We start from the raw sequence: 12,978 nt of genomic DNA on the forward strand, positions 1-12,978 counted from the left end.
TTTTGTTGTTCTGTTGAAAACCTGTAACCATTGACTTCCATAGTAGGTAAACAAATATTATGGAAGTCAATAGTTAAGTTAAATTTTAGTTTGTGTCTTGATTTTTTTCCTGTTTATTAATTTTATTTAAAATTTCCCCCCGACATATTAATTTGGGGGTATTTAATACCATAATTTTTTTATAAGTTGTTTTTCCTACTATGGAAGTCGGTGGTTACATGATTTCAACATTCTTCAAAATATCTTCATTTGTGTTCAACAGAATAAAGAAACTCAGAGATAAATAGTGAGTAAATGTATTATTTTTGTGTGAACTCCCTTTAAGCTTAATACTAGTGTCTCGCAAAATACCGGAGAAAATCCACGCCAACGCGGGGAGAACATGCAAAAGCCACACAGAAATGCCAACTGACCCAGCCGGGACTCGAACCAGTGACCTTCTTGCTGTGAGGCGACAGTGCTAACCACTGAGCCACTGTGTCGCCAGAATTGCATTTAATTTTTATTATTATTAATTTTTTGTATTATTACATATAGGAGTAGTATGGCTTAATGTCTTAAATTAGTGCTTCAGTGAGTATTTGTGTTCTCTACAGGGTGACCCAATACACACCGTACCAGCCCGAGGTGTCCCAGGGCCGCCTGGAGAGCTTACTCAACTATCAGACCATGGTGTGTGACATCACAGGGATGGCAGTGGCCAATGCGTCGTTACTAGATGAAGGAACCGCCGCTGCAGAGGCCATGCAGCTCTGCAACAGGTTACTGCAGGAACATTTATATTGCTTTGTGTTTATTCTGTTAGCCAACACCTGAACCAGCCCATCCAGGTCTTAAGTGTTCAGGATGTTCCCTCCTCGAGGCTAGGAGGGATAATTGACACTTGTCTGTTCCTTTTTAAAGGCAAAACAAAAGAAGAATGTTCTACATCGACCCACGCTGCCATCCTCAAACGATTGCAGTTGTGCAAACTAGAGCCAAGTACGGAAATGATGCAGTCTCTCTCTATCTTTCTCTTTATCTCTATTCCTAGAATAGTTTGGCTTTCCATCCATCTATCTATCTATCTATCTATCTATCTATCTATCTATCTATCTATCTATCTATCTATCTATCTATCTATCTATCTATCTCTGTTTTTTCTGTTAGTTTCTATCTTTCTGTTTCTTTCTGTCTGTTCGTCTGTCTGTTTTCAGTCTGTCTGTCTGTTTGTTTCTATATCTCTCTCTTTTTCTGTCTGTCTTTCCTTGTTTTTTCTGCCTGTTCTGTCTTTTTCTATGTCTCTCAATCTGTCTGTTTTTCTATACGTCTCTATCTACCTGCTTTTCAATCTATCTTTATATCTGTCTGTCTGTTTGTCTATCTATCCGTCTGTTTCTATCTATCTGTATGTTATATCTATCTGTTTTTTATCTGTCTGTCTTTCTCTGTCTGTTTATCTATCTGTCTGTTTTGTCTGTTTCGATCTATCTGTTTGTAATAAATCTGTTTTTCTATGCGTCTATCTGTTTCTATCTGTCTGTTGTTCTTTTTGTCTGTTTTTTCGTCTGTCTGTCTCTTATTTATCTTTATCTGTCTCTCTCTCTCTCTCTCTCTCTCTCTCTCTCTCTCTCTCTCTCTCTATATATATATATATATATATATATATATATATATATATATATATATATATATCTTTCTCTCTATAAATCCGTCTGTTTTTCTGTCTATATTTATATTTGTTTGTCTGTCACTGTCTGTCTTTTATCTGTCTGTTTCTATCTATTCAATTCAATAGTTGCTTTATTGGCATGACAAATGTTACAAATGTATTGCCAAAGCCGTTATAAAGTTTACATAAAAAAAAACATGCATATATAATTAAAAAAACACAGTAAACAGTAGTAGTAGTAAAAAACATATATACATGTAATAATTTAATAAAAATATAAATAATATATCATATTATTCAATATATCAAATTATTATTAAATATATCACATTGTTATTCAATATATCATATTCAATATTCATTTATAACAATAAAAATAATAAATCAGAATGAACTGTACTTTTAATAATCAAAATTTTGTGTCTGTCTGTCTGTCTATCTCAGTTTTGTCTGTTTCTACCTGTCTGTTTTTGTCTGTGCCTTTCTATTTTTTTCTATCTGTCTGTCTGTCTATCTCAGTTTTGTCTGTTTTTGTCTGTGCCTTTCTATTTCTTTCTATCTGTCTGCTTTTCTGTCTTTCTATATTTCAGTTTTGTCTGTTTCTATCTGTCTGTTCTTTGTCTTGTCTCTCTTTGTCCGCTTTTCTGTCTGTCTGATTTTCTATCCATCCTTCTTTTTGTCTGTTTTTCTGTCTGTCTGTTTATCCCATGTCTGGCTGAATCTGTTTCTATATAGCCCTCAGTCTTTTTTATCTGTCTAAATTTCTCTTTCTCTATCTCTCTGCTCATCTAAACTGACTGAATGTGTGGTGTCCTTCAGTTATATCGGTGTGCAGACGGTCCTCAAGCTTCCACATGAGATGGACTTCAGTGGAAAGGATGTGAGCGGTGTGCTCTTCCAGTATCCAGACACCGAGGGCCGGGTGGAGGATTTCACGGCACTCGTCGACCGCGCTCACAAGGGTGGTGTATGTATCTCACATTTATAATTAACAATAACCCCAATTTTCACATCTGTTTTGTGCATTTAAGGCAAGACAGGTGACATATTCAACTATACAGGTGAATGAATAGGTTCAAACAAACTACGTGATAGTAATCACAATACTTCCCCAGCTAATCTATTTACATTTAGGAATGCAATATATACAGTTTCTGGAAACTAACCGAATATGATGATTGATTTGTTTGTATATAGTTTTGTATATGATAACATATTTATGTAGTCTTAACCTATGTGAGGCAACATTTTTATCTGTACACGTTTGATTATTTATTTTTCATGTTAACTTTTATGTCTTTTGCACCATGCAAACACAATGTTGCACAAGTTTGATAAATTGTTGTTTAAATATAAAATTTAGGTATCATTTAATTAAATATGTGCTAGATTTAAATACATTTCTAGCACAAAAACCTGAACATTCTATCAAGTTATTTTAAAGTTCATTATTTAATCTTTATTTATTTTTCCTCTTCTCTAAAGGCTCTGGCCTGCTGTGCCACAGACTTGCTGGCGCTCTGTGTGTTGCGTCCTCCGGCTGAGTTTGGAGTGGACATCGCCCTGGGCAGCTCTCAGCGCTTCGGTGTTCCTCTCTGCTATGGAGGTCCTCACGCTGCCTTCTTTGCGGTCAAAGAAAATCTGGTCCGCATGATGCCAGGGAGGATGGTCGGAGTGACCAGGTGAGGTTTAGTTTAGGATATCACATTCAATTCAATTCGTCTTTATTTCTATAGCGCTTTTACAATGTAGATTTTGTCAAAGCAGCTGAACATAGAAGTTGTAGTAAATTGAAACTGTGTCAGTCCAGATTTCATAGTTGAAGTTCGGTTGAGTGTGGTTTAGTTTTTACGGCTGATCGGTGCGCAGCTTCACAAGATCCAAACCAAGCAAGCCAGTGGCAGTGGTGATATGGTTCAGCATGATAAACACATTTACTGAATATATTTCTTGTTGTGTATCAGAAAAGTCATGTGATTTATTTTATTTATTTATTTTTGAAGATCATCAACAGATGATGTGGTTAACTAGACTAACCAGAATCTCTTATGGTGTTGTGCAGACACATGACAGAAAGTCCATCCCTAAAATGACTTTGTAGTTACCTACAAGTAGTGTTGAATAAGTTGATAATAATTAATTGCCGATTTTAGTTGCATCAATTATTTTAAATTACTTTTCTAATTACTACATCTGAATAGTAATTTAGTTACTCAATGCATAGACAATAGAAATCAACTATTTAATTCCAATTTAAATCAAACTCTGCATTTTAGCTTTATTATTTAATAAAAAATAAAGTTCTTTTATTTAACAAACTTAATCTGTATAAAAAAGTAAAGTAACATTAATAAATGTTACCATATTTCATACCGTATATTAATATATTGTAAAGGGTATTAATTCATTATTTAATAAACTTCGGGCATTAATCTTGGAATTTATATCTATTTAATATTTAGTATTTTATTTTTATGTATTATTTATTCAGTGTTTATTTAATTTAATATGTATTCAAAATGTTTGTTTATAAATATTTTAAATATTTATTTATAAATTTATTTATTCAAGATTTATTTATTAATATATTCATTCAGTATTTGTTTTATCAAGATTTATTTGTTCAGTATTTATTTATTCAGTATTTGTTTATTCAGGTATTCATCTGTTTAAGATTTATTTATTCAGTATTTGTTTATTCAATATTTGTTTTTTCAATGTTTATTTATTTAATTGTTCAATATTTATTTATTAGTTTATTCCATATTTATTTATTCAATATTTATTTATTCAGTAAGTATGTGTTCAATATGTATTTATTAATTTGTTTAATATTTATTTATTTATTCAATATTTATTTATCTTTTCCATATTTATTCAATATTTATTTATTCTATATATATATACAGAACTGCTAAATTTATTTACTTTATTATTTAAGTTAAGTATAATTCCTTACATTTATATAGCACTTTTCTAGACACTCAAAGCACTTTACACATATTACTTTTACACTCTTGAACACACAGTTTGAAAACCTCCTTTTTTTGTTTTAGATAATATTTACATTTTCAATATATATTTATTCAGTATTTGTTTATTCAAGATTTATTTGTTCAATATTTATTTATTTATTCACTTTACACATTAATTTTATACTCTTGAATGCACAGTTTAAAAACTTTTGTTTTGTTTTAAATAATATTTACATTTTGCACATTAATTAAATTTGCAACTCTGCTTGAAAACCAATCTAGTGTGTTGTTCTGAATGGTCAAATGTGTCCCGTTAAAGAGACGCAGCTGGCAAAGAGGTGTATCGTCTGGCTCTTCAGACCCGAGAGCAGCACATCCGCAGAGACAAAGCCACCAGCAACATCTGCACAGCTCAGGTACAGCAGAAACACACCTGATACAACAAACACTGAACTTACCAAGGCTGAACGCAACTGCAATGTGTTGAATCTCAGGCTCTTCTTGCCAACATGGCTGCCATGTACGCACTCTATCATGGTTCGCAAGGACTGAGGCACATCGCAGAGAGAACCCACAATGCAACACTGATTCTCGCTGAAGGCAAGATGGAGAACTCCTGTTTATGCTCGTGTTTAGAGAGAATTGTGGTGATTCTGATTTGATTGTTGTGGTTGTAATAGGGCTGAAAAGAGCTGGGCACAAGCTGCAGCATGAGAACTTCTTTGACACACTCAAGATCAACTGTGGTGTTGCTGGAAAAGACATTTTGGAGAAAGCCACGCAGCGGGAGATCAACCTACGGGTGTACAGTGATGGGCTGGTGAGGAATTTACTGTATGAGCCCTATAATGTTGATATAAACACTATGCATACATCTTATGCAGGCTGTTTTTTTTTCGTTTTGTGTTTTTTTTTGTTTTTTTTTTGTGTTTATTTATTTATTTATTTATTTATTTATTTATTTGTTTAGTTTCATTTATGTTTACTTTTTCCGTTTGGGTATATATTTGGTTTTCATTTTTTTTAATAAAAATTATTTTTATATAATTATCTTGTTTATTTATGTTTATTTTGTGACTTTAACTTATATTTTATTTATTAATTTATATTATTTTGTATGTATTTAATGTATTTAGATTTTTGTGTGTTCATTATTATTTATTTTTCTTAGTATTTTTCAAAAACTAATTAAAACAACTTCAGAAAATAAATATATAAGTAAAAAAAATATATTTATTTTGTTATTGTTTTGCTATTAATTTAGTTATCTATTTTCTTTTGATTTTGTAATTTGTCTTTATTCTGTTTATTTGCTTCCATTTTTGATTGCTTGCTTGTTTATTTTATATCTTTTAATTTGTTTAAAACATTTTAGTTTTGTTTGTCTTAGTCTTGTCTTGTCATTTTTTTCCCTATATATTTGTTTTCTGAAGTTTTTTCATTTGTTTTTGAAAATTTTGTGTATTTGTTCTGTGTTATTTTGCTATTAAAATTGTCTAATCTTTATTTATTTATTTTTGTTTATTTTTTTATTATCTTCTGTTTATTTGCTTCCATTTTTAATTCTATGGTTGTTTTTTGTTTATTTTATATCTTAACTTTTATTTAATATATATATATATTATGCTTTAATTTATTGATTCATTTATTTGTTGTTTTCTTATTTTGTCTAACAATTTTCTTATTTATATATGTGTTGTTTTTATTTGTTTTTGAAAATTTTGTGTTATTATTTTGCTATTAATTTAGTTCTGTCTATTTATTTTTATTTTGTTATTTGTCTTGTTTATTTGTTTCCATTTTTGATTGGTTTGTTTGTTTTTGTTTGTTTATTTTATCTTATTTATTATAGATTTTAGTTATTTTTAAATGTATTTAGATGTATTTGTGTTAAATCATTGTTGTTATTCGTTTATTTGTTTGTTTTTCTTAATTTTGTCTTTATATAGAAAAAATATAATAATATATTAAATTATTATATATAATTTTGTCTATATATTTGTTTTCTGAAGTTGTTTTTGAAAATATTTTATTTATTGTCTTTTAATATTTTGCTATAATTTAGTTTGATCTATTTATTATTAAATAATGTTATTTGTCTTCTGCTTATTTGCTTCCATTTGTGATTGAGTATTAGTTTGCTTGCATGCTTTGTGTAATGTATTCAGCTGTTACTGATGTGCTTTCAGCTCGGGGTGTCTCTGGATGAAACTGTCACTGAGAGAGATTTAGACGATCTGCTTTGGATCTTCGGTTGTGAATCGTCGGCTGTAAGTTTCCGCAAGCCTCAGGATCATTTTATATGAGGCCAAAAATCCACTTGCCCCTATGTAAAAATACCTACCCCTGTAAGATATCATCTTTTCTGCCAGGAACTTATTGCTGAGAAAATGAGTGAGCGAACAAAAGGACTGTTGGCAAGCCCTTTCAAGAGAACCAGCAAGTTTCTCACCCATGCAGTGTTTAACAGGTCGGTTTGCCAGTGTCTGTGACAGCTGTTGTGTTTAGAGGAATAGTTCACCCAAAAATTACTATTCTGTCTCCGTTTACTCCTTCCCTTGTTTAAAAGCTGTTTTTTCGTTAGTCTATTTTGAAGGCTGTTGGAAAATAGTATTTCCATGGTATTCTGAAACATATCCATAGTATTTTTTCCTACTGTGAACATTCTTCAAAATATCTTCTTTTGTGACTCATAAAAACACTTGAAGGAGAGTAAATGTTAAGTCAACTTCATTTTGAGGTGAACTATCGCTCAATTGTCTATCAAACCTCTGAAAAAATCAGAAAAGCTATAAATGTACATGAATAATGATTGAAATAATTTTCATTTTCAGTTATCACTCAGAGACCAACATTGTACGATACATGAAGCGCCTGGAGAATAAGGACATTTCTCTTGTACACAGTATGATTCCACTGGTAGGTTTAATGTGTTTTAGATTTTTTTTGTTAGATTTCTTTTTTTATTCAATTGTTGTTGTTGTTTTTTTTTTTTTTTTTTTTACTGTGTATTTTTTTTATTACAATTTTCTGTCACTTCGAATAATTAATTTTTAATTTTTCTAGTAGTTTTTTTTATCACCGATAGAATTTTACACTGTGTAATTTATTATTATTGTTGTTATTGTTTTATTTTGTTTTTTCATCAACAAATGATTTTTTTTAAATAAATTTAAATAGTTTCATTTAAATAAAATAAAAATAGATTTAAAATTTAATTTTAATTTAATTAAATTGTGTAATTTTTTATTATTATTATTATTATTATTATTAGTAGTAGTAGTAGTAGTAGTAGTAGTAGTAGTAGTAGTAGTAGTAGTATCATTATAAAAAAATTTTATCACTTAATGTTTTTTGTTTTTTCTGTGTATATTATTATTATTAATTTCTTTATTACTTAATTATTTTTTGCTGTGTAAATTATTTTTAGTTTTAATGATTTTTGTGCTGTGTAAATTATAATTATTATATTGTTGTTTATTTTTTATCACTTTGAATAATTTTTTGTGCTGTGCAAATTATTATTATTATTATTATTATTATTTTATTTATTTATTTTATCACTTTAAATTTATTTTTTTGCTGTGTAAATTATTTATTTTTTTATCACTTTGAATGATTTTTTGCTGTGTAAGGTTGTTGTTGTTATTTTATTTATTTATTTTTATCACTTAGAATTATTGTTTTTACTTTAATTTAAATATGTATGTATGTATATATATATATATATATATATATATATATATATATATATATATATATATATATATATATATATATATATATATATAATTTTATTTTTTATTTTTTTTTGTACTTTTGTTTTATTTATTTTTTTATTAAAAATAATTCTACTTTTTATCACTTCAAATTATTATTATTATTTTTGCATGAAAACCTGACTGTAAACCTGTACTATTGAATCCAGGGCTCGTGCACAATGAAGCTGAACAGTTCCTCAGAGCTCATGGTGAGTCTGGATTATTTTTACATCTGTATCCAAACTCCATCTCTGACCCTGTTTATAGCTGGTATTAAAGGGATGGAAGTATGAAACCTAAAACGAAAATTCTGTCATCATTTACTCTCCCTTGACATATTCCAAACAATTTTTTGGACATATTTATTTAAAGTTATCAGGATGAATGTACAACGTGCTTTCAGAGATATAATCTGAGGCAAGTTTTACAAAGAATGTGCCATAGGTTATAGTCCAAATGTACTACAAAAGCAAATCATATGTTTTTACTGCTGCATATTTTACTGCTGCATATACTTTGCATATTTGTATTTATATATATATATATTTTCTGTATTGCTGTACAGCCTAATATCTGTTTGTTTTGTTTATAATGTTATTTATCTTATTATGTTGTATATATTTTTATTCATGTTTGTCCCTAAATGTTTTATTTGCTTATAGATTGGTAAAATTGATGTGTTGTGACTTATTTTATTTATTTATCTATTTATTATATTTAAAACCGTAACCCTCTGACTAATATGCATCAACAAAATTGCATGTTAAACCAAAAGCAAATCATAAACAATAATAGCAAATGGGTTATAACAAATACAAACAAATCTTTAAGAACAAAGTAATAATAATAAACCATAATTATCCTTAAATTGGATAGATGGATGGATGAGGTAAAGGAAAATATAGGAAAGTTAGTTTTCTTTATTTATCTTTAGTTGTACACAAAAGAAAATATTGTGGAGAATATTGGAGACCTGTAACCACTGACTTAGTATAGTATTTGTATTTCCTACTATAGTAGTCAATGGTTACAGTTTTACAACATTCTTCAAATTATCTTTTTCTGTTCAACACAAGGAGAAAGTCTTTGGGTGAACTATCTATTTAATACCAGGTGTAAATAGTGCATTGCCTCGGCGTTTCAATGTAACCTTTATTCAACAGCCAATCACCTGGAGAGAGTTTGCAAACATCCACCCGTTCGTGCCGCTGGATCAGGCTGAAGGTTATCAGCTGCTCTTCAGACAGCTGGAGAAGGACCTTTGTGAGATTACGGGATACGATAAAATCTCCTTTCAGCCCAACAGGCAAGTGTCCCAGCACATGACTCCGGTTATGCTTGTGTGTTTTCATTTTAAAACACTCAACTGTTGATAAGGTTTTTACACCCGACAATTACAAACCTCTAGAGTTTTAACCCTCAAAATATTTCTAAACTGTAACATTGGTTCCTGACAATGAAGTGGGGATTTAAATGCAGCATCTCTATTTAAACAGAGAATGGTCAGGCAGGCAACGGTCAAACAGGAGCAAACAGTATCAGGCGAAATGATCGGCACAGACTGCTAACTGCAAAAATCAATAAACAGGGTAGGATGTGGAAAACAAGGCATGGGAAACAAAACAAGGAAAAATCCTTTTGTGATACTACTGGATACAGACTAAGCAAAGTGAGTGAGAAAGTGAAGTGTATATATATATATATATATATATATATATATATATATATATATATATATATATATATATATATATATATATATATATATATATATATATATATATATATATAGTTCTTGTAATAAGTGAAAACGAGCTGTATCTGTCCAGATTATTGTCAGCTGTTACAGAAGTTTATGGTTGCAAAAAGTTGTAGTTCTGCAGAAATACCAGGATAAATCTCCAGCGTTGACAACACAGCTGGCGATTGGGACAAACAGTGTAGAGCAGGGGTGGCCAATCCTGTTCCTGGGGATCTACCTTCCTGCAGATTTCAGTTGCAACCCTTATCAAACACACCTGTCTGTAATTATCAAGTGGATTTCAGGTCCTAATTAATTGGTTCAGGTGGGTTTGATCAGGGTAGGAGCTAAACTGTACAGGAAGGTAGATCTCCAGGAACAGGATTGAGCACCCCTGGTGTAGAGCAACCAAAACACAGACTATTTAAGGGTGTGGCTGCACTCCCTGATTGGCTCTTCTAGGTCATTATGTATCCTTCTCTGATTCAAGCCTTTCATATAGATATGTTATACCGAATCTGGTTTATTTATTTTTTTAGTTGCTTTTTGTTTTCTTGTTTTGATATGATGGTATTTAGGAATTAAAGTTAAGGGTATGAGGGGGGGGTAGGTAAACAAGCTGAGATTTGAACTCAGGAATCCTGAATTGCACTGCTCACAAGGCTATGGGAGTCAACAGTTTTTGTGATGCACACTCAAGTTCAGAGAAATTGAGACTGCAAAAAGACTTTATTTATTTATTTTAATGCCTCATATGTTTTTATTGCGAATGTACCCAATTAAAAACAAACCAGTTATCCATTATGCTTAACTGTATGCCAAAAGTGTGGGATTATTTTAATGTTGTTTTATTCAGATTTATTCATTTTCCTTTGGCTAATTCCTTTTATTTATCAGGGGTTGCCACAGCGGAACTTTTTTTTTTTTTTCTTATTTCATTTTAGAAGTTCACTTATCACTGTTTTATAATTTGTTTCATAAAATTTTTACTTTTATGGTCTACAATTTTGTTAGAGCTTTATCATGTGTTTTTAGTCTTGTAGTGTAGATATTTTTTAAAACGCAGTGTTAAACGCCAAAAGGCGTTTTGTTTTTAGGGCGTACTCGCACTAGGTACAGTTGTCTTGAAACATGCTAAAGCAACAGCTTGCATTTTGCATTTCGAGCCGGAGCACGCTTGCATCATTGATGCGACTGTTCAGTTTAATAGGAAGAGAACACTCTCCCTCAGCACAGTGAACATTGCTTAATTTATATAGTTTTGTATGGCTTTAAGTCATTTAACATGCAATGACATGCAGTCAAATATTTTGCAGAACAGATCCACAACTTTTGACGCTCATAAGCAATCATAAAGTCCTTGTGCTGCAGGTGTTAAGAGGTTTGCTGAAGGTGTAGCTGACCTGCAGCGAGGCGTTTGCATCTTTAATAAACTTTGACAGTTCGTGTACATTAAGAATGATTAATAAATCCATATGAAACAATCCCCTAAATGTGACATCACATCCTCAGTTTCACACTCGGGTGTGCTTTGCACTCATGCTACAAGTTCCAAAACTCAACCAAACCTTGCTCTGGCACACCTCTTCCAACTGGGCCAGGGCCGGCCAACTAAACCACACCTGAGCCCGATTTAGAGCATTCACGCTTGTCAAACGAACCGGGAAATGTGCCTGGGCATGGTTCGGATAGCATAATGTAAGTGCACCCTTAAAATAGAGTTAAAACAAATGTACTTATGTAAACTTTGTTTCTTTGTTTTTCTCAATGCAAGTTATTTATAATAAATACCATATATTTTTTGTGTTTTTATACATTTTTGTGTATATAGTCTACAGTTTTGTACAAAAATCATGTAGCTTTTATTGCTTCATAATGTTTTCTGTCTTGTAGTGTAGATCTTTTGTGAAACGCAGTGGAAAAACACCAAAAAATAAATAAACAAATGCACTTGTGTGAACTTTACCCATTACGCTTAGCTGTATGGCCAAAAGTGTGGGATTATTTGAATGTTACTTTATTCAAATTCATCGATTTTCCTTCAGCTTTTTTTTATTAGGGGTCACCACAGCGGAATGAACCATGCAAACTTTTTTTTTTTCAGTGCAGTTTCTAATTTATTTAAAATGAATACCATTTATTATTTGCATATATAGTCTATGATTTTGTACAAAAATTGTATCGCTTTATCATGCGTTTTCAGTCCTTAAGTGTAGATCTTTTTTTTTAATGCAGTAAACAATGGCAGAAACAAAATAGTATTTTAAAATAGAGTTAAAACAAACATACTTGTGCAAACAAGAGCCACAAACAGCTCTTGTAGCCCGTTTCATTCAGGTTTCTTGTGCTGATAAACAGTTTTGGAGGTGTGTTCGCAGCTCTGCATTCTGCTTGGTTGACACAATAACTGATCATTAGCATACTGTACTGTTGCGCAAGAGTTTCCTGGAGCAATCTTTGAACTCTGAGGCACAGCGGTTACATATACATGATGTTATTGATTTTCATTAGAATTTTTTTTTCGTTTATGTTTAGTGGTGCGCAGGGGGAATATGCAGGCCTGGCTGCGATCAAAGCCTATCTGAACTCCAGAGGAGAGTCTCATAGAACTGTGAGTATGATCCTGAAGCAGCAATTACTTCACGTTTGACCTTAAAGAAAAAACACATTTGACATTGAAGGATTAAGTTGACCTTTTGTGACTTTTCCTAATCTTATGAGAAATGATTAAACAGAACTGTGATAACGTTCTTCAAATGGCCTGCGTTAAAAAAAAAAAAAAAAAAAAAAAAAGTAGTGCATATAACACGCACTGTAAAAATTGCTGGTTTCCATACAATTAATTCATGT

At 31.0% G+C, this 12,978-nt stretch overlaps 2 protein-coding genes across 3 annotated transcripts in view; one reads left to right on the forward strand and one right to left on the reverse strand.

Moving 5' to 3' along the window:
- hip1rb (huntingtin interacting protein 1 related b) overlaps positions 1 to 12,978 on the reverse strand; it is a 346,918-nt gene that overhangs the window by 86,231 nt on the left and 247,709 nt on the right. The window lies entirely within an intron of this gene.
- gldc (glycine dehydrogenase (decarboxylating)) overlaps positions 1 to 12,978 on the forward strand; it is a 32,235-nt gene that overhangs the window by 6,428 nt on the left and 12,829 nt on the right. For both annotated transcript variants that reach the window (XM_087251255.1, NM_199554.1), the window contains 13 exon segments: positions 597 to 761; positions 904 to 981; positions 2,471 to 2,618; positions 3,137 to 3,333; positions 4,946 to 5,042; positions 5,121 to 5,226; positions 5,307 to 5,446; positions 6,816 to 6,896; positions 6,999 to 7,096; positions 7,461 to 7,545; positions 8,555 to 8,596; positions 9,551 to 9,693; positions 12,664 to 12,739. In XM_087251255.1, coding sequence (XP_087107381.1) covers positions 597 to 761; positions 904 to 981; positions 2,471 to 2,618; positions 3,137 to 3,333; positions 4,946 to 5,042; positions 5,121 to 5,226; positions 5,307 to 5,446; positions 6,816 to 6,896; positions 6,999 to 7,096; positions 7,461 to 7,545; positions 8,555 to 8,596; positions 9,551 to 9,693; positions 12,664 to 12,739 — 1,456 coding nt within the window.

This window comes from Danio rerio, chromosome 5, assembly GCF_052040795.2.
Source record: "Danio rerio strain M-AB ecotype USA chromosome 5, GRCz13ab, whole genome shotgun sequence".
Classification (NCBI taxonomy): Eukaryota; Metazoa; Chordata; class Actinopteri; order Cypriniformes; family Danionidae; genus Danio; species Danio rerio.